This window comes from Carettochelys insculpta, chromosome 13 (genome assembly GCF_033958435.1).
Source record: "Carettochelys insculpta isolate YL-2023 chromosome 13, ASM3395843v1, whole genome shotgun sequence".
Classification (NCBI taxonomy): Eukaryota; Metazoa; Chordata; order Testudines; family Carettochelyidae; genus Carettochelys; species Carettochelys insculpta.
Window position 1 is genome coordinate 15,712,779 of NC_134149.1, and position 27,500 is coordinate 15,740,278.

At 46.1% G+C, this 27,500-nt stretch overlaps 1 protein-coding gene across 1 annotated transcript in view; it reads right to left on the reverse strand.

The window, feature by feature from the left end:
- The window catches only part of TENM1 (teneurin transmembrane protein 1), a 516,043-nt gene that overhangs the window by 174,955 nt on the left and 313,588 nt on the right, over positions 1–27,500 (reverse strand). The window contains exons 6-10 of the mRNA XM_075007401.1: positions 25,196–25,348; positions 11,580–11,779; positions 9,646–9,856; positions 4,728–4,829; positions 2,284–2,478 (exon numbers count right to left, since the gene is read on the reverse strand). Of these exons, the coding sequence (XP_074863502.1) occupies positions 2,284–2,478; positions 4,728–4,829; positions 9,646–9,856; positions 11,580–11,779; positions 25,196–25,348 (861 nt within the window). The remainder of the gene's footprint in view (positions 1–2,283; positions 2,479–4,727; positions 4,830–9,645; positions 9,857–11,579; positions 11,780–25,195; positions 25,349–27,500) is intronic.

Genomic DNA, 27,500 nt, shown 5'->3' on the forward strand with positions numbered 1-27,500 from the left:
AGAGGGGCCAGCACTGACTGCCCCGATCTGGCAAATCCCCTGGTTCAGGACTGCTCAGGTCCAGAAGGTGCTGGACCAGGGAGGTGAAACCTTTACTTCTCTAATGGGCAACATGACACCAAGTCTCATTAATGCACACCAGCATACAGGACATCTTTCAGACATGAATGTATTTGACTAATCTGAAAATATCTTTGCTTGGAGTTCCAACAAAATTCTTCTGGAACATCTGTCAGATGTAAATTATCAGTTTAGTCCTTGAGTACATGCAAAATCACACATCAACTGAACTGTGACTGTTCCATCATGAATTTAATTGCATTTTGACTATGATGTTGAGCACCGAAACGATGCTCACTTACAACATTGGCAGGACCACCAAAATCATTACAATCCATTTTACCACTTTGGAAAACAGTTAATCTTGATTTGGCTGACAAACCCAGATACTTCTGACCTGACCTGAATGACTCTTCTATAAGCTATCAGTTAGCTTCCAACACATGAAGATGAGTAATCATTTGATCCTGGCTGAAATCAGAAACATACCACCAAAGTATGTCTTGAACCAATGTTTGTTACCTTTGGAGCTGTTAAGAGAATTTCAAGATTTTGAATAATTTTGTAGCCTTTTTGTACAAATTGTGATCGAATGGTGGACATTTTAAGATGACTTCTTTGATGCAGATGTACTTTTAAAATTGCTTTGCTGAATTTGAATAGCTGGGTTCCTCCGTCCCTATTTGCATTTACTTGGCAATTTCTCTCTTCCCTGGATGTTTTGGTAGTCCCATAGTCTTAAGCTTTAAACTTTTTTGGTGGCTATGCCTCCAGTAAAGTTACATCTTTTACTTTAGATCATCTGAGCAGAACAAACAGAGTGTCATGTTCACAAAAGATTGGCCTTCTATTGCTGAGATGTTTAATACCTGCAGAGTTTTGGACAGACTGTCTACCATGTTTTAGACTTTCTGACCTAACTCAATACCAACGAGGAAGTTAAGCTTTTCTATGTCAGCCGTTATGAAACCTGTTTGATGTTTTGTTTCACGATTTTTTGTTGTATTCTTTACAACTTCCTACTTTGCACTCCCCATTAGTTTTCAGAAAGCAAAGCCAATACTTCTGCAGAGAAGACACTGATGCCTAATGATATATTTAACACGTCCTATGTAATGTCCTAAAATAGAGCGTTTCATGTAAATCATGCCATAGAAGTGAATACATAATAAAACTTAGTTCTTGTATAGGTTCCTTGCTGTTTAATTCTGGTTGCTCTAATTGATACTGACCCTGCCATGTCAGTAGCACTATCAGAGCATTTGCTGCAACAGTGGCTAACTCTTGCATTTAGATTTAACAATATAGCTTACTTATGCACACAATTACCTCCATTCATAGGCACCGATTTCCCCTTCAGTTGGGGAGTGCTTGACCCCCCCTTTAAGCCCCTTTTGCCAAACTTCCCATCTGATCCTGCCTCTTCTCTGCCTCCTCCCCGATCATGCCATGTCCCTCCTCCTGCCCCTCCCTTCTAAAGCATCTCAAGTGCTGTGAAACAGTTGTTTGTAGTAGGTAGGAAGCACTGAAAGGGAGGAGTTTGTCTGAAGGCCTCCCAGTGGATGAGAGGTGCTGGTGGGAGCTTGTTACCAGTAGGTGCTGAGCACTGGCTCATTTTTCCCCATGGGTGCTCCAGCCCCAGAGCACCCAGGAGACAGGGCCAATACCCCTCCAATGTACAGGCCACACTGTGCAATCCAGTGAACTGTTCATGAACATCCGTGTCATGTCACCATTCATATTGCAACCAAAAAACACTTGTTCTGGGTTAACATCTGTTGTTTGATCTGTGATAATTGCTAACAACTTTCCAGAATACTTACAACTGTAAGAGGCATAATGTCGATTATCTAATTCTGAATAAGGGAATTTGTTTTGACTCTTTTTCAGCCACTTTGAAATATCAGGATCAAACAAAGCGGGTGGAAAAAAAAAGCAGCTTAGAAAAGTTGCAGTCAACCTCTGCTCACTTAAAAATATAGTTTTGTTTTCTTTTTGTTCAGTATGATGGCCTTGCAGCGCAAATCTTTGTATAAATCAACACTTAGTATTTTCAGTCAGCTTTCCTATTTTCATCTTTCCTCTGAGTACTGAACACCAGTACCAACATTCTTTGTGGTCTTTTTAAGATTATTAACAGCTTTACAATAGATATTTTCCTCTCATACATTATAACGGATAAGGTATTTCAGAAACGTTAACAGTATCAGAAATGGCACCAACCTTCCTCACAAATTTCTCCTTTGTATCCTGGGACACAAATACATACTCCCATGATGCATGTACCATGACCAAAGCAGGTTGGATCAACACATTGTTCTTCTGGAACATCACACTCTGGGCCTTTCCATCCATTGCGACATACACAGTGACCTCTCTCATATTCTCCATTTCCACTGCACAGTATTGGGCATGAGTCTGAAGGGGGCAAATAATTAGATTTCCAAGATGTATGTAAATTCTTGAGGATATTAACATTTATTGCATTTATCATTCTTTAATATATAGCATTGCATCTACTGACAATGTGATTTTAGTTCCCCCAATGGGGCCAGACTGAAAGCCTTGGAATATGAAATATTTTTATAAACAAACATGTTCAGCCAAAGTATAATATTGCAGAAAAATTGATCTTTGATCTGAAAGAAGAATAGGGTCACCACATATCTGGTTTTTTGTTGTTTTTTTTTTTAATCAGAACACCTGGTTGAAAAGGGAACCTGGTAGCTCTGGTTGGCACAGCTGACCAAGCCATTAGAAGTCCAGGCAGCAGTGCAACAGGGATTTGGGACACAGGCAGTCTCTCTCCCTGGTCTGGCCCAGTGAAGCTCCCAGAAGCAGTAGCCAGGTTCTCCCAGGCTGTAGCAACAGGGAGGCTCAATGCGTTGCACCAGCCCTGAGTGCTGGCTCCACAGCTACCATTGGCTGGGAACTGCAACGGTGATGTCTATGGTTGTGGGCACCATGCAGTACCTCCCTGGCTGCCCAGGCACCCAGAAGCACAAGGACCTGTCAGCCACTTCCTGGGTGTTGTGGTAAATTCCACTGGAACGCCGCATCTCAGACTCCATCCTGCACTTCATTCCCCTATCCCAGCTCAGAACATTCTCTCACACCCTGAACCTCTCACTTCTGGCTGGAGCTTCAGCTCATACTCCCAGACAGAACCCTTACCCTCCCTGCACCCACATCCCAATACTCTTCCCCAGTACAGAGCCCCTGTCTACAACTCAAGCCCCTCATCCCTGGGGACACTCGAGTCCACACACCCAGCCTGGCATCCCCTCCTGCAACCAAAGCCCCTCATCCCTGGCCCCACCCCAGACTTCACACCCCCGGCTTGAGCCCTCATCCAATTTCTGCACCCTTACCCTCTGCCCTAGCCTGATGAAAGTGAGTTAGGGTGGGGAAGAATGAATGATGGAGGGAGGGGGATGAAGGGATGAGGTGGTGAGGCAGAGGTGTTTGGTTTTGTGCAATTAGAAAGTTTGTAACTCTAGAGAAGAGTAGAATATATCTGAGAACTTCCTACACATCCACATTCAGATGACTGCACCCACCAGTTATTACAGCTGTTTATGTGGGATATCAGTATATCTCCAGTTCACTCTTGAGCTTTACAAGTGTACAGCAACATCAGCAGGAAGGAATGAACCTGCGCACTTAGGGACTAAAGTCCTGTGCTCTACCACATGAGCTAAAGGACAGCTGGCTCATGGCCAAGGCCGTAGAGCTGAGACTTCACGCTCCCTCACGTGGTTTCAGCATCTCTGAGGTGACATACTTCCCTCAGCTGAGGAAGCATGTCCTGACATTCTGAGACCTTCTGGCAGTTCATTTCTGATGAGTCCCCACTTGCAACACTGATGGACCCAGGTCATCAGCAGAAGGGACTGATCCTATGAGCATAGGGACTAAAGCCCTGTGCTCTACCACATGAGCTAAAGGCCAGCTGGCTCTGAGCCAAGGCTGTAGAGCAGAGACTCCATGTTCCTTAGTATGCGGTCTCAGCACCTCTGGCATTACACAATCAGGATTATTTCCTCTTCTAACTCTGACACCTTAAAGCACCCAGGGGTGTTCTTTTTGCTTTTGGGAAAAATACACTTCCCTCTTTTTAATTTCTGTCACTCCCCAGGCTAAGGGTATGGAAAAAGCAGCTTTTCTTCTGTCACATTTTTCTTGTTTTTTTTTTTTTAAATCACCAACTAAATGTACTCCTTTTCAGATTTTAAAATTACATAATGGCCAGAGGCAGGAGTAGTGTAAACTAAGGGTGGTTAAGGGGATACAGAAAATTTCAACTGTGGGTTGCGGGTTTAAATATATGGGGGGTGGTAATGAAAAGTTACTAGTGTCTGATAGATATTTTGTGGCCCATGTGAAATGGGCTTTTGATGATTTTATTCTAGTTTGCAGAGGACAGATGGCCATGTGAGAAGATTGACTACATCTGGCCTTAACCAGCACCCCCTTGGCCAAAGACTGATTGGGCAGGAGCTGCCCTCAGCAGCAGCTGAAGGGGCCCTCCATCCGAGGGTTAAAGGCACATTAGCAAGTCTTTAGTTCCTGGACCATCAGTCTGACATCCTTCATAAACCCTAGATTCAAACTAGAAAAAACAATGTTCATTGTCTCTTTTTTAAATTCAGTCAATAGGAGATTACCTCTTGCGCAGTCAGGTCCAAGGAATCCTGGGAAACAGTGGCAGTGACCTGAGATACACTCTCCATTCCCATTGCAATTAGTGGAGCAATCATCCATGATTTCTATTGATAAAGAAAAGCGTCAGCAATAAAACGAATTGACCGACTTCTGAAATGAATGTTACCAGCACAAGTATTTGTAAGACATTTCTCAAGATCCAAAGAGCTGCCGAGATGAACCGTTCATTTTCATTTGCAGGCAGCAAAGATTTTTGTCCAAGCATATTACAAATGTTAGATTTGCCCTGACAGCGTTGATGGGACAAGTAACATTTAATTTGTAACATGTTAGAATGGAAAGCTTTTAAAGTAAGTGTTTGTGTTAAATTTACCACCATTAAAAGCCTTAGAAGAATGTAAGTAATTTTTGAGAAATTATCAGGTTACTTTAAATGTTTCCTTTGTTTTGTTACATTAAAGTCTGCTTACAGAAGAAAGACATTGGGAAAGTTTATATAAAACTATATGTGGCAGGGTGAGGCAGAGGCATCCTTCAGAGTGGGGCAGTGAAGCAGAGGGCAGTGGGGCAATTAGAAGCAGCTTGGAGGGAGCTGGCTCAGGCAAACTGGGGCCAACTTACTCCACTGTTGGCCTGATGAAGGCCTTTAAAAACCACCACAGTGGGAAGGTGGACAAGACAGTGGGTGGTTGGGAGGAGAGGCATAGGAGAGACAGAGAACAAAAGTCTGAGAGGGAATCATACCAGCTCCAGCACAGAAATAGCAGGTGAGGGAATCCCAGGAGGAGTGACTGGGCTCCCTCCCACAGAGACCCTTTTCAGCCCCAGCCCCTGGGGAAAAGGGGCGAGAGACTGACCCAAGCAGTGGCCTGGATAAGAGGGGTCCTTGCCACACATAACTGTTTTTGGAGGGAAGGGTGCCCACTTTCATTAAAAAAAGGATAAATAAAAGGTAGTACATTGTGGTTTAGTCAGTTGATTGGCAAGCTATGATGTGATTAAATTCACTTAAGTTAATCAGTGTTGAAGTTCAGGTCTCCAGAAGCAAATCTCTTTAAATCTTGATGCTAAGCATGGAACTCACTCAAACTTTCAGATCTGAAGTAGAAACCATTTTAGATTATAGGCCTTTAAACTTGCATCCATGTAACGGGTAAATTATTCTTAGTCTAAATCTACATTTCCCATCTTTCGTTGTGTACAGTATCTTAGATCAATGCAATAGCTACCCATCAAGACCATACAGTCACACAAAGGTAAGGCTTCATTTACATTAGCGCTCACAAAACAAGCATGGTGGACCCATGTCAGTCCTTGTATGCAAGCCCTCTACAGAACATCCAACTGCTGCAGAGTGTACCAGGTGGCCCTGCAAGTGGCATAATTTGAGTTTAGGAGCAGAGACGAGCAGAAAGGCCACTGTATGCGGCTAAACATTAATAGCAGGGTAGGAAAGAAGCTTTTCACTTCACCAGAAGAAGGACTTCTGAAGATGGGGAGTAGGCCCTTTCTGGAAAAAAAAATCAGTTCAAGTAGACCAGCAGCAGACTCTCCCACCATATATATACTTGGAAAAACATAACTAGGTAATTTTCACGTGCATGCTCTTTGAGCAACTTTCCAGAATCAAATTGTTCATGTGAGGTGTGAAACACAATCTGGGAACTGTTGCTGCTCACAAGTTCTTGTTAGCTTACACAAACTCTTGAATAGTATCAAAAAGCAACCATTTTGCTAGTCTTTAAAGTGCTACTTGACTGCTTTTTGTTTTGATAGTGTATAGACTAGCACGGCTTCCTCTTTGTTACTATATTTCTTAATTTCTTCTTCCTCTTTTCTCAATGAAAAGGCTATATATTCTGAGGAAGTACGTCAGCAAAGAGAGGAACAGAATTTCAGATACCTCTGTGCAATTACTTCTATTTGGTGTGATGTTCAGAAACACTAAATCTCCAGAGATCAGACACACAGATGAATGTGAAATGATGAAGAGACAAAATGAATTTTGTAAAGGAAAACCATGCCTTAGAAATCTATTAGATTTCTTTGAAGGTGTCAATTGACATGTGGATAAGGGTGCTCCAGTTGATGTAGTGTAGCTGGACTTTCAGAAAAGTTTTGATCAGGTCCCTTGCTCCTACATAACATAAAAATATAAGAATGCCCATACTGGATCATACAAAAGGTGCATCTAGCCCAGTATCCTGTCTTCTGACAGTGGCCATTGCCAAATGGCCCGAAGAAAGTGAACTCAAGATTCTTAGGCATAATAGGCAGTCATGGGATATGATGAAAGGTCCTGTCATATATCAGTAGCTGTCTATATGATAGGAAACAAAAGGTAAGATTAAATGGACAGTTCTCAGTGGAGAAGGGTTAATAGTGGTGTGTACCAAGAATCTATATTGGGACCAGTGCTGTTCAACCTATTAATAAATCTAAAAAAGGGGGTAAAGAATGAGGTGGCAAAGTTGGCAGATGATAAAAAGTTAGTCAGAATAGTTAAGTTCAAAGCTGACTGTGAAGAGTTACAAAGGAGCTCACAAAACTAGGTGTCTGGGCAAGAAAATGGAATTCAGTGTTGATAAATGCAAAGTAACGCACACAGGAAAACAATCTCAATTATACATACAAAATGATGGGATCTAACCAAGTTGTTAACATTCAAGGACGAGACTGTGGAATCACAGTGAACAGTTCTCCGAAAACATCTGCTCAAAGTGCAGCAGCAATGAAAAAAAGCTAACAACCATTAGGAAAGATATACAAAACGAGACAGAAATCACCACAAGATATTACATAAATCTTGCATCTTGAATTCTGCTTGCAGTTGCCCCATCACAAAAAGGATATATTAGAGTTTGAAGTAGGATAGGAAAGTACAACAAAAATTATTAGAGGTATAGAATAGGTTCCAGAGAAGGTGGCATTAAAACAACTGGAACAGCTCAGCTCAGAAAAAGACAATGGCGGGGGGCATGATAGAGGTATATACAATCATGAATTATTGGAAAAAATGAATAAAGAAGTGTTATTTGCCCTTTTCACATACCACAAGAACCAGGGACCACTACATTAAACTAATACACAGCATGTTTAAAACAAACATGAGGAAGTACTTTCTTCACACAATGCTGGTAACCTGTAGAACTCACTGTTAGAGGATGTTGTGAAGGTCAGAAGTAGCACTGGGTTTAAAAAAAGAATTAGGTAAGTTCCTGTAGGATGGATCCATCAATGAACTATTAAACAAAATGGTTAGGGACGCCATACCTGTGCTCTGTTTGGCCCTAAGTCTGAATGCTAGAAGTGTAGACTAAACAATGGTAGATGGATCACCTGATAAATTGCCTTGTTGTATTCATTCCCTCTGAAGCATCTGGCATTGGCCACTGTTGAAAACCAGGACTCTGGTTTAGATGGACCAGTGGTTTGATTCAGTATGGACATCCTTATGTTCTTAGATGTTCTCATTAGACTATGGTGGAAATCCCTGAGTGCTGTGGATAAAGCTTATAACATTTCAGTCTAAAGGAAAACTTTATCTTTACTGTTCCTTCGGAAGGAAGAAAGCAAAGGAAACTCTTCCAATGGTAAATCACAGACTAACACACATAAGAGATTAAATAATCATGTCTTTTGCTTGTAAGAGACTCACTTTCCACTCTAAACCCAGCAAATGTTTTTACTTTAAGACTAAATTGCCCATTACAATTCCTTATTGCCTTTCTGACTACTTTGAGTGAAGTCCCTGATAATGTTTGTGTCTGAATGGCACTCTCCACTGGTCGATGTATCACGTCCTTAGCACCAAATAAAAATAGAATTTAGTTGCTACAGAGAGCAGATGGCATGTCCATTTCTGTAAACATATCTTGCGAAACATATGGTTGAACAGGTTAACTAAAGGGCAAAGTGGTTAAAGTCTCATAGCAAACCGAGATTGGTGGAAACATTCAAGTACTTTATCTTAAATTAAACCTTGCGTAACAAATCTTATTTGTGAAATATGCACACCAATAATATCTAGAGTTAATAAAACAATCTTTCCTCTTTATTTAATTGAAAAAAAAAAAAAAAGATTAACTGCAGGCAGATTCACCCTAAGGTCAACACAGAGTATCTTCAAATAGTTACCGAATGCAGGTAGGCATTTGAGCACAAAGATTGGCAGTGTCAAAAAAAGTTGCAAAAACTGTTTTATATGTTTCTTACTGAGCAAATCTGGAACCTTTGGAACCTTTTTAATTAGCTGAAAAACAATACATAGTACCTTATAGAAAGAAGTTTGCTTTTTAAACTATTAAAATTCTGTTGTTTCTTGTACTTGTACTTTCCTCTATTTATAACAACACCTCCCCCCTCACCAGAAGAAAAAGTAGCAGTCTTTTCCTATTGCTGCTTTTCATTTAGAAACAGCTTCCTGCAGTCCACCTCCCTGCCATCTTTTGTCTTCAGTGGAACCAAGCAGAAGTGCTACCTCCAGTTCTTTGTTATGTGCTCACCCCCAGTCTTTTCAATAATGGCAGCTCACTGCTCGGCACAGTTTCCTAATTAACTATTGCCTATTAATGAGGGAGAACACACAAAACTTACACAGGAAGCACAGGTATGTTCCCTGTTATTTCGTACAAAAGCTTAAAACCTCCAGGAAATACGTAAACATTCAATGATAGCATATAATGATTTCAAGGTATACCAGAGACTTCTGTTTAATGAAATCACAATGTCCATTTTTAATATGAGTGCCTGATTCTTCCATTGTCCTGGTATAAATCAAAATCAAATACACTGAGAACAATGTAATCAAAAAATAAGACCTGTTGAAAGCAGATTGGAAAACAAGCTCAATGATTCCTTTTCCACAGCAGCTTTTTATGTAACAACCACAAAAGGAATGGTAGTCTTAACTGTTCTTACCAATTGCTGTAGTTAATACAAATACTTGCTCCATTTTCTTTCCGTCATTGTAAAATGCCATGTGCCAAGCTCCTTGATCCATATATTCAATGAAACCTGTCTCTTGCAGGGATGTTAAGATCAAATTCCGAGGAGCATGCTGAGACTCCTCTGAGTACCTTGGTTCCTGTTTAATTAACTGTTTTCCATCCATCAGTTTTACAAAATCGAACTGGAATAATAATGGCAAAAATTATCCAATTAGAGATTTTTTGTAGTGTTTTAAACCAGCCAAATCTACTGTGAATGTCTCAGTCAGACAGGGTTCCCTCAAAAGGACTGCTTGATTAAGTGCTCACTAATGTGAGCAGGGGTTGCACAGCCTACTCTGTTAAGCTTCCATTCTTCTTTCTAAATAGATGTTATTACACACAAATCCTGGTCTCTATTATAGCCATGTAAATCCAGAATCTCTCCACTGAAGCCTTTATTTTAACTCCACAATTAAACGTGACATTTTCAAACGTCAGTACTTAAGTTAGGCATATATATGTTTCAGGAACCAGCATATGGATTTTGAAGCCTAACTTTTGGCACCATATATGAAGATGACAGGCCTTTAAAATACACAACTATCTTGATGCCTCTATATTTCTCTTTCTTGGGGGGTCAGTTTTATTAAGCCACAAGAAACCATTTCTTGCTATAGAAAAATGTGTAACATTTACGTTAATAGCCACTGACAGCTTTCCGATCAGAAGCAGCTGACTTCAGTGAGTGCTGATCAAGCCTTCAGTACAACTGAAAAGATGAAAACCTTCTAGAAATTCTCATTTAATGGAAATACAAAATAGCATAAATATTTGTAGGTATTCAGGGGCCTGATTTTCAGTCACAACTCCAGTTAAAGACAATCAGAGCTGTGCAGTACTGTTGAGATAAAATCCTTTAGTTATCTATTAACAACATTAAATGCTATCATGAAATACATCTTGGCATAAAAATACATATATTTGAAATATGGTCCATAAACTTTGATCTTGCTACATTATAGATGAGGTGTGATTTAATTATACTTCACAAATGTAAGTGTAATATTCCAAATATATTAAGACTACAAAATATTTCAATATGCGCAGTGATAAATCAGGTTATTCTGGTGTACAAACATTTACAAAGATACTATTAGATGTTAGAACACTTTTCTTCTTTTTGCTTCCCATCCTTTACACCAGGGGTCAGCAACCTCTCCGAGGCAGAGCACTGAAATTTGACCTTTTGAACTCTATGTACAGCCTGAGTGCTGGTGAAACTTTTTAAAGTCACTAATAGTCCTACTTACAGCAGCTTCTTAGGATGCAGAGCTTTACGGTTTAGGTGGTGGTTGGTAGCATTAGCTGTTTTTTTGTTAATCCACAGGTGGCATGGCTCTGAGCAAGCTCTTGGCTTCATGGAGGAGGAGGGGTGGGACTAAGCTCCCTCCCTGTGTGCCTCTGAAAATCAGTTCACGTGCTGCTCTTGTGATGCGTGCTGGGGGTTGCAGACCCTTGCTTTACACTGGTCTCATGAGCAGTTGCTTTGTTGGCTGTGCATAAGGAAGTAATCTAAATGCTAGGAGCTCAACTTCGAAAAAGGCTGAAGCTATATAGATTTTACTGAACAGATGGGCAGTGTGATGTTGTGCCTAAGTGGTGTATCCACAGGAGGTGTTTTATAGTATATCCTCTCTGCTGGTTGGTGAAGAGGAGAGGAGGCTCATGCCTTGTCCCCTCCTCACTTATTTCAGGATGAAATGTACTGATAACACCACTAGTGCTACATTGTTCATCTGTAAGTGGGGCCCAGAATCTGTAAGTGTGGCTGACATGGGTGGCAGGAAATGGGGAGGTATCAATGCCATTCAGCTGTCTGAAAGCACAAACCACAAAAGCACTCCTGGTATTATTATTAATTACCTGAGTATGAGTGGGAGGAATGTTTCTTCTACCATAAATTCCCAGCAGAGAGTCCTTTGCAAGAGAAACGTTAAATTTCAGGTACATCGGGTGATGGATAGTAATCTGAAAACGCCAGAATAAACCTGGTGGGATGGTCTGCATAACTTGTGCTCCAATGTCAACTTCTCCTGTGTCTATGGCCCGTCCTTTCTGAAACACTGATTTTCCAGAAACAAAGAAAACAATTATTTGTCATATTCACAAAGCGTGAAAATAATGGGTAAGGATGGTAACAATAAGTAATTATTAAGGGTGTGTTAACATGCTGGAAATTAGTTTATTATTACGAATTGATTTTCAAGCACACTGTAGAACATTTTTTGGCGCGGAAACTTCGGTAGACTTCAGTAATTGTGGAGGAGTTGCTACATAACTGGGAAAATAAAAGATTTTGAATACAGAAATTAAGCCACACAAACAAAACCCTTTCAACTGAATATGCACTGAGAGAGCACAGTTGGAGTCTCTCCTTCTAGGAATTACTCCAGACCACAGTCTGGTAGGTACAATGTGAGCTATACAAATGGACAGCATTGAAGACAGTGGATACACTTATCACGACTGGTCAGTGAAAGCTGAAATCTAAGTCAGGGTTTCTCCTAATCACTATTGCTAACAAATTTACCAGGGTGTTCCTAAGCCAGTTTGGAAAGAAAAGAACACTGCTGCTAAAGGTAATGGCTTGTGCTTGATGTACACAAGACAGAGGACCTGAGGATAAAGACGGACATTACATCTCAAGTGATATTTATCATCTTGTCATTATGAAAGCAATACATTTTCAGATGCCATAGAATCTAACCTTTTGCTTTGGTGAGTTGAAATATTAAGGGAGGAAAAAAAGGGACATTTTCAAACTGAGCATGAACTGGCACACTTTGTTGGCTTGTATTACTCCGCTATGCTCTTTTTAGTGTGCCAACTGTTAGCATCCTGACAGGCTGCAATCTGGGGGCCTGATTCATCACTCATCAAAGCAAAGTACAAAAACTGAAAAACTCTCACATCCCTCAGCAGACACAGGAGAGGGTCCTATATTAAAAAAAAAGAAAATGGCCGCATCTACATGTGCCGCCTACTTTGAAGTAGCGGCGCCAACTTCGAAACAGCGCCCGTCACGGCTACACGTGTTGGGCGCTATTTCGAAGTTAACATCGACGTTAGGAGGCGAGACGTTGAAGTTGCTAACACCATGAGGGGATGGGAATAGTGCCCTACTTCAACGTTCAACGTCGAAGTAGGGAACGTGTAGTCGTTGCGCGTCCTGCAACATCGAAATAACGGGGTCCTCCATGGTGGCCATCAGCTGAGGGTTTGAGAGACGCTCTCTCCAGCCCCTGAGCTCGATGGTGGCTGCGTGGAGAGGCCCCTTAAAGCTCCCCGCCCCCTACCTTCCTGTGCAGGAAGCTGAGCGTGCATGCAGGCAGCAGCATTGTCACGCAGCTAGCCTGCACACTCCTCTGCAGCCACAGACACCCCCCCAGCTGCGATGGCCACCCCCCAGCCCCCTAAGCGCCCCCAGGGCACCCTCCCCTCCAAGGGGAGCCAGGGCTCGCAGGCTGGCAGCCAGGCTGGGAAGTGGCAGAGGGGCCACTCCTGGACGGAGGCCGAGCTTCGGGACCTGCTGGGGCTCTGGAGCGAGGAGGTGGTGCTCCAGGTAATGGGGAGCAAGAGGCGGAACGTGGATGTGTTCGCTCAGCTGGCCGAGGGCCTGGCTGCCCGGGGTCACCCTGCCCGCGCTCCGGATCATGTCTGGAGTAAAGTGAAGGAGCTGCGGCAGGGTTACGCCCGGGCCCGGGATGCGACTGGCCGATCTGGGGCCGCCCCCGTCACTTGCCCCTTTTACAGGGAGCTCAGGGACATCCTGGGCCCCCGGCACACCTCCTCCCCTCCAGCCACTCTTGATACATTGGCTGACAAGCCCCAGCAGGCCCCGGAGGCGGAGTCCGCCCCGGAGGCAAGCCCCGCACCCTGGGGGCCCCCCCAGGAGCCCACCCCTGGGGCACCAGAGAAGGAGGAGGAGGGGGAGTCCTCCTCGAGTGACGGGGGGCTGCACATCATCATGGCCTCGAGGAGCTCCAGCCGGGCATCTGCCCACCGGGTGTCCCCCGACCGTGGGAGTGGACCATCAGGTATGTACCCCCCCGGTGCACACCCCCGGGGTTGAGGGGCGGGGGTAATAGATATGACCAGGGCCCTCCACATGCCCAGATGACCATGGCCCCAAGGACAGCAATGGCATATCCCTCAGAAGAGTGCATCAGCCCCTGCCCCCTAGCACGACAGTGCCATGCCCCATCCCTGGGGATGGGGGGAGTGGAACCTCTAGGGTCCCGCGGGGGGCGGTGGTGGGACACCCAGCAGCAGCAGCTGCAACAGCAGCATCTCCCGGGGACGGGGACGGGGAACCTGCAGCAGAGGGGTGGGGGGACAAGGGCCACGGCTCGGGGCCCACACTAACGGCTGTCTGCACTCTTCTTCCCCCCCCTCCTGTGTTCTGCAGCTGCACCATTGGAAGGACCGGAGAGCACCGGTGAGGTGTCAGTGGTCCCGGACAGCCCACCGGGGCCATCACTCCAGGCCAGCCCCTCAGCGGAGGACCGACCAGCCCCACGGAGGGGAAGACGGCGGACCCAGCACCACCACCCGATGGCGACGGACCCCCAGCTGCTGGCCATCCACTGTCGGCAGCTGGAGGTTGCCGAGCAGCGGGTGTGGGTGGAGGAGCGCCACCTCCAGCTGCAGAAGCGGGCGCTGACGTGGCGCCAGGAGGCATGGGGGGCCTTCATGCGGACTTTCGACCATATCGCCGACTACCTGGCCCCCCATGCCGCGCCGTCCGCCGCTGCGCCCGCCCTGCCTGCTCCACCCGCTGCTCCACCTGCTTCGCTCTCCGCCGTCGCACCGCCACCGAGGGGGACCTGGGGCCAGCTGACAACCACCAGCCGTATCTACCGGTCTGCCCGGCCCCCAGCCAGCTCCGGCCAGGGCTGAGGCCGAGGCGTGGGTCGCGGCTGCCCACCCCCAGCGCTGGACATTAGGGGGTGTGGGGCCCAGGACGTGGCCCCTCCGTCCCCCTTTGTATATATTCCCCCCAGTTTTATGTTATTTTGTAAATAGTTTTTATATTAGACCCCTGTTGCTATGCTGATCCTTGGCCCCCCATGTACATAGTTCTCCCCTTCCTCGTCTTCCCCTTTCATCTTATCCTTATTTATAATACGTATATATATAAGTTTGATTTTGCCTGTAAATAGTTAGTCTTGATAATAATAATGAGTTCTACAGATATTTGATTTGACGAACAAATGTCTGCTTTTATTTGCAAGAAAAGTCGGGGGGGGTGCTCTTGGGTGCTCTGTGGTGTGGGCGTAGGGGCAGAAAGTGTTGTGGAGAATGGGGGGGGCAGTGGGGGGCCTGCCAGCATTCACCCCGCGGCCTCATCGAAATAGGCCTGCAGGGCCTCCCGGACCTAGGTCCCTTCGGGGTCCACCTGGCGACTGGGGGCAGCGGGTGGCTGCACGTCGGCCCTGCCGGCCTCCACAGCCCAGCCCTGAAAGAAGGCCTCCCCCTTGCTCTCCACCAGGTTGTGTAGGGCGCTGCACGCACCCACAATCTGGGGGATGTTGGTGGGGCCCGCATCAAGGCGGGTGAGGAGACACCTCCAGCGCCCTTTGAGGCGCCCAAATGTGCGCTCCACCACCTGGTGCACGTGGTTCAGGTGCAGGTTGAAGCGCTCCTGGCTGGCTGACAGGTGGCCCGTGTAAGGGTGCATGAGCCAGGGCCGGAGGGGGTATGCCGCATCTGCGATGACGCAGAGGGGCAGGGTGGTGTCCCCCACAGGGATCTCCCACTGGGGGATGTAGTCCCCGCCTCCAGCTGGCGGCACAGGCCCAAGTTCCGGAATACCTGGGCGTCGTGGGTGCTGCCAGGCCAGCCCACATAAATGTCCAGGAAACGGCCCCGGCTGTCCACCAAGGCCTGGAGGACCACTGAGTGGTAACCCTTCCTGTTTAAGTAGCGTCCTCCACTGTTCTCCGGGGCACGGATGGGGATGTGGGTCCCATCCAGAGCCCCGAAGCAATTGGGGAAGCCCAGGGTGGCAAAGCCCGCGATGGCGGCATCTGGGTCCCCAAGCCTCACGAGCCTGTGGAGGAGCAGGGCGTTGATGGCGCAGACGACCTGCAGGGGAAGCACATGGGAGAGCACCAATGAGGGGTGTGCAGGGTGCGTGTGGCCCTCCCCTGCCAGGGCCCCCCTCCCCTCCCCTTCCCTGCCAAGGCTGCCTCCCCCTCCCCCCGTGGGTCCTCTTACCTCCATGAGGACAGCCCCGATGGTGGCCTTGCCGACGCCAAACTGCTGGCCCACGGATCGGTAGCTGTCTGGAGTGGCCAGCTTCCAGACAGCGATGCCGACCCATTTCTCCACACTGAGGGCACGCCGCATGAAGGTGTCCTGGTGCCTCAGTGAGGGGGTGAGCCACTGGCATAGCTCCAGAAATGTCTGCCGGCTCATGCGAAAGTTCTGGAGCCAGCGGTTGTCGTCCCACTCTCCTAGCACCAGCCGCTCCCACCAGTCGGTGCTCGTTGGGTAGCTCCACAGCCGGTGGTGTGTGCGGCGGGGGGGCGGGTTGCTGCAGGGTTGGGGGTTGCGTCCTCCTCCCTTGCAGGCAGCTCCTCCTCTGTGGCAAGGACGTGCTCAGCTGCCTCCTGCATGGCATGGAGCAGGGCGAGCACTGCTCCTACGGGGCGGCTGGGTGGACCTCTGGCTGCTGCTGCTGCTGGGGGTCCATGACTGCGTCGCTCGAGGTGTGCGTGCCTATGGCTCTGCAGACCGCGTGCTGTGCAGGCTGAGTGTGTCTGGGAGGGACCCTTTAAGGGAGTGGCTAGCTGTTGCCCCGGAAGCGCTAGTCCGCCCTGTGACCCCGTCTGCAGCTGTTCCTGGCACCCTTATTTTAATGTGTGCTACTTTGGCATGTAGATGTTCCCTCGCAGTGCCTGTTTCAATGTGGTGCTGCCCAACGTCGACGTTGCCAGCCCTGGAGGACGTGTAGACGTTATTCATCGAAATAGGCTATTTTGATGTCGCTACATCGAAACAAGCTATTTCGATGTAGCGTGCACATGTAGACGTAGCCAATGAGGGGAAAAGGATGCACAACTAGAATGAAATAGGAATCTCACCTTTATAATATATATGGAATACTGTAAATTCCTTTCTAGAAAAAGAAAATAGGACCAGTAAAACTATAGCAAGGTGTGGCCTGAATACGTTAATAGTATAAGGATTTTTAGTGGGGTTCCACATGGCCTTGGCAAGTGCAGACAGTGAACAACATTCAGAATGAACAGTGTTTTAATTTGCTAGGCAGAAGTTTCTCTCAAGCTGGGTCTACACTTGCCCTTAATGTCGAAGGGGGCATGGTAATCAGGGCCATGGGAGATCACTAATGAAGTACTGCGGTGAATACTCAAGACTTCATTAAGCTAATTTTGCCCCATGGCAACTTCGAAGTTTTAAACTTCAAAGTGCGACATACATGCCAGCGCTTCGAAGTTGCCGTGGGGCAAAATTAGCTTAATGAAGTCTTGAGTATTCACCGCAGCACTTCATTAGTGATCTCCCATGGCCCTGATTACCATGCTCCCTTTGAAGTTAGGAGCAAGTGTAGACAAGCCCTCAGAGTACTGGATCCACACGCTTCATGGATGCTTTGAGTGGGGGCAGGCAAAATATGGCACACAGGCCTGACCCAGCCCACTAAGCTACCAGACCCGGCCTGCCACCATCCCAATGCCCAGCAGGAGTCTTGGGAAGGCTCTCTGCCTTCCAGACCACCACATGGTGCTGAAAGCATCCAGCTGCAGGAATCACGTGCTTCTCTAAGCGCTGCATGCCCTTGTGGGGAGTGGGGGACTTCTTGCTCTGCCTCCATCCCAAGCACAGTCTCTCAGTTCCCATTGGCTGAAAACCAGCCAATGGGAGCTGCCTGAGCCATGTAATGGTAAGGAATGGTGTCCCTAGCCTCTGTTTGTCAGAAGCTGGAGATGCTTGAAGCAGGGGGCTGGACTAGACGACCTCCTGAGGTCCCTTCCAGCCCTATGAGTCTATGAATGGCAGGAGAGAGATCATTACCTGTTCTGTTCACTCCCTCTGTGGGCATCTGGTATTGGCCACTGTCGGCAGACAGGATACTGGCTAGATGGACATTTGGTCTGACCCATTATGACTGTATTTATGTTCTTATCTGCTTGCGACACAGGCAGTGCACAAAGTACCCCCCCCAAGGCATGTGGTGTGCAGAGAGCATATGTCCCCTACAGCCAGCTGCTTTGAGCAGCATGCCGGGGTGCTGAGGGCAGGAAGCCACCTAGGTAAGAAACTCTCAGCCAGAGCCTGCCAGTGGCACCCCAGCCCCTCTATCCTAGCACCCTTGCCCAGGTCACAACCCAGACCCCCTTCATCCTTGCTCATGCACCCCATACTCCCAGACCCTGTATTCCAATCCTATGTGCCACATCACAAACCCCATCCAGACTCTGCCCTTCCTCCTGTTCCACTCCACCAGATCAGACTCCTTTCCTGTACCCATGCTGCACTTCCCTCCTGGATCCTGCACTCCTCCTTACCTCCAATCTCCTGTCCCAGGTCTCAACCCCTTTCCTTCATCCAAACTCCTTCCCGGACCTCACATTCCATCTTGCACCCCAGCCCCTTACCCTGTGCTTCCTTCTGCATCCAGCCTCCATTCGAGACCTCACACCTCCTGCATCAATATCATGGAAGAGTGCAGCTCTTGACCCCCATTTACTAAATTCTTGGAGTGGCCCTCCCATCAAACATACGCCCACCTGCCTTTGAGGCATGAGAATGGGAAGCAGGATCCTGGCTCCCAGCATCCCTGCACTCTAGCCACTAGACTAGACACCTTCCCAGGGTGGAGTAGAACCCAAGAGTCCTGGCTCCCAAACCCCTTCTCCTGGGAAGCAGGATCCGTCTCTAAGGCTACATCTACACTAGCACACTACGGCTGTGTCTACACATGCACGCTACTTCGAAGTAGCGGCACTAACTTCGAAATAGCACCCGTCGCGGCTACACGCGTCGGGCGCTATTTCGAAGTTAACTTCGACGTTAGGCGGCGAGACGTCGAAGTCGCTAACCTCATGAGGGGATCAGAATAGCGCCCTACTTCGACGTTCAACGTCGAAGTAGGGACCGTGTAGACAATCCGCGTCCCGCAACGTCGAAATTGTGGGGTCCTCCATGGCAGCCATCAGCTGGGGGGTTGAGAGACGCTGTCTCTCCAGCCCGTGCGGGGCTCTATGGTCACTGTGGGCAGCAGCCTTTAGCCCAGGGCTTCTGGCTGCTGCTGCTGCAGCAGGGGATTCATGCTGCATGCACAGGGTCTGCAACTCGTTGTCGGCTCTGTGGATCTTGTGCTGTTTAGTGCAAGTGTGTCTGGGAGGGGCCCTTTAAGGGAGCGGCTGGCTGTTGAGTCCGCCCTGTGACCCTGTCTGCAGCTGTGCCTGGCACCCTTATTTCGATGTGTGCTACTGTGGCGTGTAGACGTTCCCTTGCAGCGCCTATTTCGATGTGGTGCTGCGCAACGTCGATGTTGAACATCGACGTTGCCAGCCCTGGAGGACGTGTAGACGTTATTCATCGAAATAGCCTATTTCGATGTCACCACATCGAAATAGGCTACTTCGATGTAGGCTTCACGTGTAGACGTAGCCTACATCGAAGTAGCCTATTTTGACGTAAGAACATCAAAATAGGCTACTTTGACGCATATCGTCTACACATCCTCCAGGGATGGTGCCATTGACGTTCAATGTCGAAGTAGCAACGGAGAATGTCGAAAGGAGCCTCCCTGGAAGGAAATGAGGAGCGCCCACACACACAAGCACTCCCCGTCGAAATAAGCGGCCAGCAAAGCCCCAAGCCGATCCCTTAAAGGGCCTCTCCCAGACACACTTGGCCAGCACAGCATGACATCCACAGAGCTGACAACCGGTTGCAGACCGTGTGCACACAGCATGGACCCCCAGCTGCAGCAGCTGCAGCAGCTGCAGCAGCCAGAAGCCCTGGGCTAAGGGCTGCTGCACGTGGCGACCACAGGCTACGTCTACACGTGCACCCAACTTCGAAATAGCTTATTTCGATGTTGCGACATCGAAATAGTCTATTTCGATGAATAACGTCTACACGTCCTCCAGGGCTGGCAACGTCGATGTTCAACTTCGACGTTGCTCAGCCCAACATCGAAATAGGCACAGCGAGGGAACGTCTACACGCCAAAGTAGCACACATCGAAATAAGGGAGCCAGGCACAGCTGCAGACAGGGTCACGGGGCGGACTCAACAGCAAGTCGCTCCCTTAAAGGGCCCCTCCCAGACACACTTTCATTAAACAGTGCAAGATACACAGAGCCAACAACTAGTTGCAGACCCTGTATATGCAGCACGGACCCCCAGCTGCAGCAGCAGCAGCCAGAAGCCCTGGGCTAAGGGCTGCTGCCCACGGTGACCACAGAGCCCCGCAAGGGCTGGAGAGAGAGTATCTCTCAACCCCCCAGCTGATGGCCGCCATGGAGGACCCCGCTATTTCGATGTTGCGGGACGCGGATCGTCTACACGTCCCTACTTCGATGTTGAACGTCGAAGTAGGGCGCTATTCCCATCCCCTCATGGGGTTAGCGACTTCGACGTCTCGCCGCCTAACGTCGATTTCAACTTCGAAATAGCGCCCAACACGTGTAGACGTGACGGGCGCTATTTCGAAGTTACTGCCGCTACTTCGAAGTAGCGTGCACGTGTAGACGCAGCTACAGAGTCCCGCAGGGGCTGGACAGAGTGTCTCTCAACCCCTCAGCTGATGGCCGCCATGGAGGACCCCGCTATTTCAAAGTAGCAGGACATGGATCTTCTACACATGCCCTACTTCGACGTTGAACGTCGAAGTAGGGCACTATTCCCATCTTCGGATTTCGATGTCTCACCGCCTAACGTCGATTTCAACGTTGAAATAGCACACGGCATGTGTAGATGCGATGCGTGCTATTTCGATGTTGTGCTGGCTACTTTGAAGTGTCCGGCTAGTGTAGATGCACCCTAAATGTTTTTGGATAAAGAATGAACAACAAATGTACCTTCTCCACATGTAGAACATCTACTTTTAGGGTAGAGAATGAGTTCTCTAAGAATGAAAGGGGGTAGCCATGTTAGTCTGTAACCTCAAAAATGAAAATGTAAAAATAAATCTGTTACTTTAAATTATAATAATTTTAAACTGATTCTTTAGCAGTTGAGAGGGAGTGTTGCTGACCTCCTCCACCCATTTTCCCAAATTTTGAAAGTGAATTCAAGCATTCTGGTGTGACTTGGAATAAAATGGGGAGAAAAACATACATAAAGTCTCTCTTGGGCTAATTTCCAATAAAAGAAAACCTCTCACCCATTTCAAGGACTTTCAAGAGATCAGGTCTTAATGTCTCTTTGCAAGATGTCACCCTAAGCTAAGAAAAGCACTCAGGAACACTTTGATGATATTGACATGAGATAATTAAAAAGATTCAATTACACGGTTTTAAGTGCAATAACTGAAAGATCAAGGATACAATACTGTTTTTTAACTTAATGGGATTGTTGGTTAGAGCTGATGGTCTTAAAATAAACTATAACTGCCTTACCTCTCGCCACAGTAAAAATGTTTGGTTCTTTGCTGGAGGTGTATAATTTAATGGTTTTTAAAATGTCTGCATGTTATGATTTAGGCACAGAAGAAAAGTGATGTAACTATATTTGGGTAAACTGTGGGTCACTGCTGAGAGTTTTGAAACAATAAATCTCAAAAGTTGAAGATGAAGATGTCTTTTATATTATACATATATTAATGTAATGGTGTAACATGAGCCAACTAAGTATGCCAGTTCATACTCAGCTTAAAAATGCCTTTTTTTACCTCTCTTAATACTTCAACTCACCAACCCGAGGCATTCTTATGGTTAGTTGTAGGTGACTATACATGAAAGAAATCCACGTTGGTATAGACGGTAGCCACATACATGAAATAAAATAGGCAGTTTGTTAATGGTATTTAGTGACAGTATCCGTATCTTCCAAATATTACATCTCAGCTAATTATTACAGCACAAAATAGCTATGGAAGAGTTCAATATTTCTAACACTGAAGGCAGTGCATGTTTTCATACTCAATGACCTGTGATTACCACTTCATTGAAAGACAATACAGTAAACCCTTGATTTAATGGACCCTGATACAAAGGACTTCGGAAATAACAGACGCTGTATGCCAGCCCCGCCGCCTCTCCCCAGATAAATGTCAGAGACTCACTAGAGCTGCTGCCGGGGCTGGAGATGCTGCCAGAGGGGCTGGGCCTGGAGGGGCCACCACAGTGGCTGGAGCCACCAGGGCCAGAGGTGCTGGGAGGGGGTTGTGGCAGGGCACAGGAGCTCTCCTCCCTCTGCCCCATGTGTATGGAGCATGTCAGTGCCCAGCCACCACTGCCTGCAACGGTGCTGAGCAGCAGCCAAGGTGTCGGAGGCTGCTGTCCGCTGGCAGGCTGGGGACAGCCACGCTCTGCCTTCACGTGGGTGGCTCAGAGCCAGGGGCTGGAGGAGCCGCAGCACTGAGAGCTGCAGGAGGTGGAAGGAGCCAGGCCGGCATTCGGTTCCTCTCCTGGTAATTTGGGAGAGGGACATGGAGGTGTGAGGGGAAGAATGGGATGGGAGGGGCAAGGGAAAGGGTGGGCAGAAGACAGGAGTGTGATGGGCTGGGAAGGTCGGTGCATTGTCATATAGCATAACCATTCAGATATAATGGACTTTCAGCATTAACGGACACGCTTTCCCCCATTAGTCTGTTAAATTGAGGGTTACTGTACAACCACTGATCTTACAGCATTATTTTTGATGATTGTCTGAACCAAGCAGACATTTCATTGTACTCATAAATATCTTGAGGTGTCCTGAGTGGCAATTTTTCCACCTTAACATGTTTTGTCTATGGAAAAATAGTATTCTTAAATTATTTCATTTATTAAATATTTTAATAAATATTTGCCAAATTTCATAGACTGGCTTTAACTTTTCACTAGTCCATGGCTGTGTCTATACTACAAAAATAACTTTGAAGTAAGCAACTTCGAAGCTGAGTGTCTACACACACCCTACTTCCAAGTTAAACTTCAAAGTAGGACACTACTCCATTCTCGGGAGTGAAGTAAGGACTTTGAAGTTGGGCTCCCTTAAGTTAACTTTGAAGTAAGGGAAAACGTGTGTAGACTCTCTGCTGGCTGCTTTGAAGTAGTGCCTACCTTCAAAGTTAGTTCCTAGTGTAGACAAACCCCATAATAATAAAGCAAAGATTCTTATATTGCAAGTCTCTTCTGTCTTCAAGAAAGTAAAAATCTGAACAACAAGGTGCCAATTATCACATGAAAGTACCTGTATGCTGATTATCACAGATTCTTGAGACAGCCAATCTCCAAGTAGCAGCATCAATAGAATGCCCAGGTTTTTAATCACATTGCTCCACAGCAAAATGATACTTCATAGCCACAGGTCAATGAGGTATAAAATGCCTCCTTAAAGAACCCTGTTTTTCCAGTTAGTCTTTTAATAAAAATAAAATTTATGAACATAGGCTGGCAAACCATCTCACAATGTCACTCTGGGATGGGAACTTTTGAAATCATAACCATCTGGCAATTTTATCTATGCCTGTGAAATCGCTATAGGATTGAAGTTGACAGACAAAATACTGGTATTTTCCTCTGGAGGTATGTGGGGCTTAGAAGGGCAAACTGTATTGCTTGTACATTAGAAGAGAGGGAGGGAGAGAGGAATGGCAGCCTGGGACAATTTACCATTCTTTTACAAAGATGGTTCTGTGCCCCTGGTTAGTGCATACTGCCACTCCCAGCTTACCTGTTTGCTGGCTGAGGGCAGACTGTGACTGTTCATTGAGAACTCTGATGCACTAAACAGCCTAAAAGGAGTTATGAGGGAGGCGTCAACATTCTAGCAAACCCATGTTTGTGTTTGTGCTGCTGAAGTGAAATGGGCTGCCAACTCCTTCCTCTGCCCCCTTAGCACAAGTACAAACAGGACTGGCTATACAATGTGAATAAGGTGTCTGATAGTTAATTGAAAAAGGTTAGAAGTGAAAAAATATTCAGACCAGAATGTGAACTTGCAAGCTCAAAACTGTGGGACAGCCACCTTTTTCACATATTCCTGTGTGCACAGAGAATCCTCTGTGTCAGTGCCCCTTGGCACATAAGCCATCCCAAAACAGAAGTGGGAGAAGAGGGGGCACAAAAGTCTAAATTTTCTCAGCACTAAATCCCCTCCAGAGCTATTTGATCCATTTCCCTGTGAGAGGGGCCTATTTTGTTTCCTATTTAGGGGACAGTGGCACTCAATTCTCTCTGTATGAAAGGCAGATCACAGGAGTGTGAACAGCAGCAGGCCTCGATGTGCTGCACTGTAACTCCATCCCATGGACACTGCAGGTGTGAACTAAAAAGTTCCCAGTTCACATTAGTGCAGTTCTCTCTTCAAACAGGACAACATGAATGTGAAGTAGAAGCCTTTGAGTTCACACCCACAGCATTCACACAGGTGAAATTCAGCCCAGCACTTGACTGCACACTATTCACCAAACTGTAAGCAATATAGACAAGTCCTCAGCTGAGTCTGCCCTTCTTACTGACTTAACAGCTGGTCTTTGTGCCAATCTCCAACCCTCTTCTTCCAGTTGTCTTGATTTCTCCTCTGCCTCTACTGCCTCCTCCTCCTCTCTCTACTTCATTTTCCTGCTGTGTCACTATTCTGAGAAGAATATTGTGTCTATCACCCACGGTCAGAAGAGCAGTCGGAGTTCTACCCTTCCACATAAAGGGTGGTGGGAAAGCTGGCAAGTGGGAGTATAAATGTTTTGTTTTGCTTTCCCTTGCACTACTCACATATAGTGTTTTGGAGAGCAGAAAGACCTGGCAGCTGGGTCTTTTTCCAAGGGACTGATTGACCATTTTCCAGGGTTACCATATTGGACCTTTCAAAAAAGAGGACACCCCTGAGAGGGAGTGTCTGTGTATCAGTATCTATCAATTCACATTACATTAATGTACTAGATATACTGTAACACATTAATGCATATTTTAATATGGTAACACTACATTTTCATACAGAGCAGCAATCCCCTCAGCTCCACAAACTGGGAGCTGTTAGCAACAGGGGACCAGCACAGTTATTGCCACTGAAGGTGCAAAGTAAAAGTAAAATGAAAGCCCATACTTTTTCCATGAGCATCACTTTTGGAATGACCTCTGGTCACCCCTGGATTTTAGTGGGGGCAGCGGGCCACTGATTGAAAAAAAAAACACTAGTGCCACAATATGACCTGTTGATTGGTTTAAAATTAGGGGGTTAAAAGGAGAGTGAGCCTCAGTTTAAAAATAGCTAATTTGTGATGAATAAGCAAACTGAACTTCATTAAAGCTTAAATACTCTGAACCTCCCTCCTGCCCTATACTCACACCTACCTCTCTTTTCTGTTTTATCAGACACTTTCCCGCCAATCGGTGAGTAAGTTGTATCCATGGACTCTGTGCCCCTGTTTCCTTTGCTAATTCCATTTTCATAGAGCTGGCCTTCAACAGGCTGCAGTTGCCAAGTTAAGCCAAACAAATGTACTGCTGTAAAAAAAAAGGAAGACCAATTAATGTATTCCTCAATTATACCACCTTTTATTAGACTAAGAGAAAATGTAGCAAGCCTTTTTCTGCAAAAGTCAGGCCCTGTTAATCTCTGATTGGAATAAAGCAGCGTTCTAAGTTTCTAACTTTACTCCAAAATTAAATGCTTTCTTAATTTCCACATGCTCTTTTGGACATGGGCCAACAAAATAACTGGTGAAAAAATTCATCATCCAGCTGAAATACTTGCAAGAAAAAGGATAGTGTTTGTGGTGAATAAAGTGCTCTATGATGAATTCATATACTTTAATAGGTATTACTTGTTTCAACCAAACAAGTGCTGTGCTTTTGCTGGGTTAATATAGTGCCACAAAGTAGAGCTGTTCAACTTTTGTTGCTTAGTTCTGAGTTATAGTTTTCCTACTGTGTTCTCAAATCATTTTCAGCCAGTGTCTGCCTAATCACCGCTATGGCTATGTCTACACTACACAGATCCTTCACAAGAAGTTCTTCCGGAAGATCTCTTCCGAAAAAACTTCTTTCAAAAGAGTGCGTCCACACAGAAAAAAGTGGATTGAAAAAGCAATCCACTTTTTCGACAGCGAGTGCCACACAGCTCCCGCTTTTTCAGAAGAATGGGCCAGGGATTGAAAAATCTGGCGCCATGAGGACTGCTCTTCCAGGGGGTCGGAGGGGAGGACCCATGGAGTATCTACACATGCTCTCTTTTGAACGCTTTCAAAAAAAGGTGCACTTCCTGATTTGGGAGTGGAAGAGGGTTTCTGGAAGAAGAGCCAACATGCTTTTGATTTCAGATTTACAGCACAGCTATTGCAAAGTTATTTCAGAACAACAACCGCTATTCTGAAATAACTTTGCGAGCGTCTACACAACACAACCGCTATTTCAAAATAATTTTGAAATAGCGGACAGACTTATTTTGAATTTGGTACACCTCATTCCACAATGAATAGTGTTTATCACAAAACAGGTATTTTGGTCTAGGGGTTGTGTAGATAGGGAATAGGGACTATTTTGAAATAAACTATAACAAAATAAGTCTGCTGTGTAGATGTGGTATTTCAGATCAGAGCCCCTGGAAGCACTGCTTTGAAACAGACTCTATCGTGTTGACACACTATTTTGGAATACGTTTTGCTTATTTTGGGGTTTCCCTGTAGCTTTATTCCAGAATATCTGACTTTGGAATAACAACTCTGTAGTTATACCATATTCTAGGGTATGCAGACATACCCAAAAGGCCTGGCAGAATTAGGTGCACAAGGGAGAACAGGGACTTCTCCATTCCTAATACTCAGATGATACACACCAAAGTGAACGTGAAAAGATGGGGGCAGCACAGCCATAGTAGAAGGGGACCAACTTACAGGGGACACAAACTGTCCCCACAAGAGGGTAGTGGGCTAGTGCCTTCTGTGTCACTGTAGTTTCCAGTGTTTGCCATGGGATGTATATAGGTGAGAATGTTGAGACCTCTGATGGGATGGATGTGAGAAGAGATAAAGGAATGTACTTCATATTTCTCTGTATCTCTTGGAAAGCTACACAAATCAGATTTTACCTAGACATAACTGCAACAACTGCAAGAGAGACAAGGTCACCTATGTAAACACTACAGCATGATTTATGAATTGGATGAAATGTGGGAAAGCTCCATAAACTTAGCTGAAAGGCAAGACTGGCAACAATCATGTGGATATACAATGGCATCAGTGACAGAGGCAGCAAGAATGCTGCACAGATAATAAAATGCAAGATACAGTGTTTTAAACTGCACAAGTCTTCTAAATCCCAACACCATTTTATGCTACGGGTAATCAAGTATTCAATTCTTTGTCGCCCATTTTCAGCCTCTTGCAAACAGAGGCTAGGGACACACTCCATGCCCATCCTGGCTAATAGCCATTGATGGACATATCCCCCATGAATTTATCTAGTTCTTTGTTAAATTTTACAATTGTCTTGGCCTTCACAATGTTCTCTGGCAAGAGTTCCACAGGGTAACTGTGCGTTATGTGAAAAAATATTTCCTACTGTATATTTTAAACCTGCTGCCTATTAATTTCATTTGGGGACCCCCTAGCTCTTGTGTTGTGAGAAGGAGTAAATAACAATTCCTTATCTATTTTCT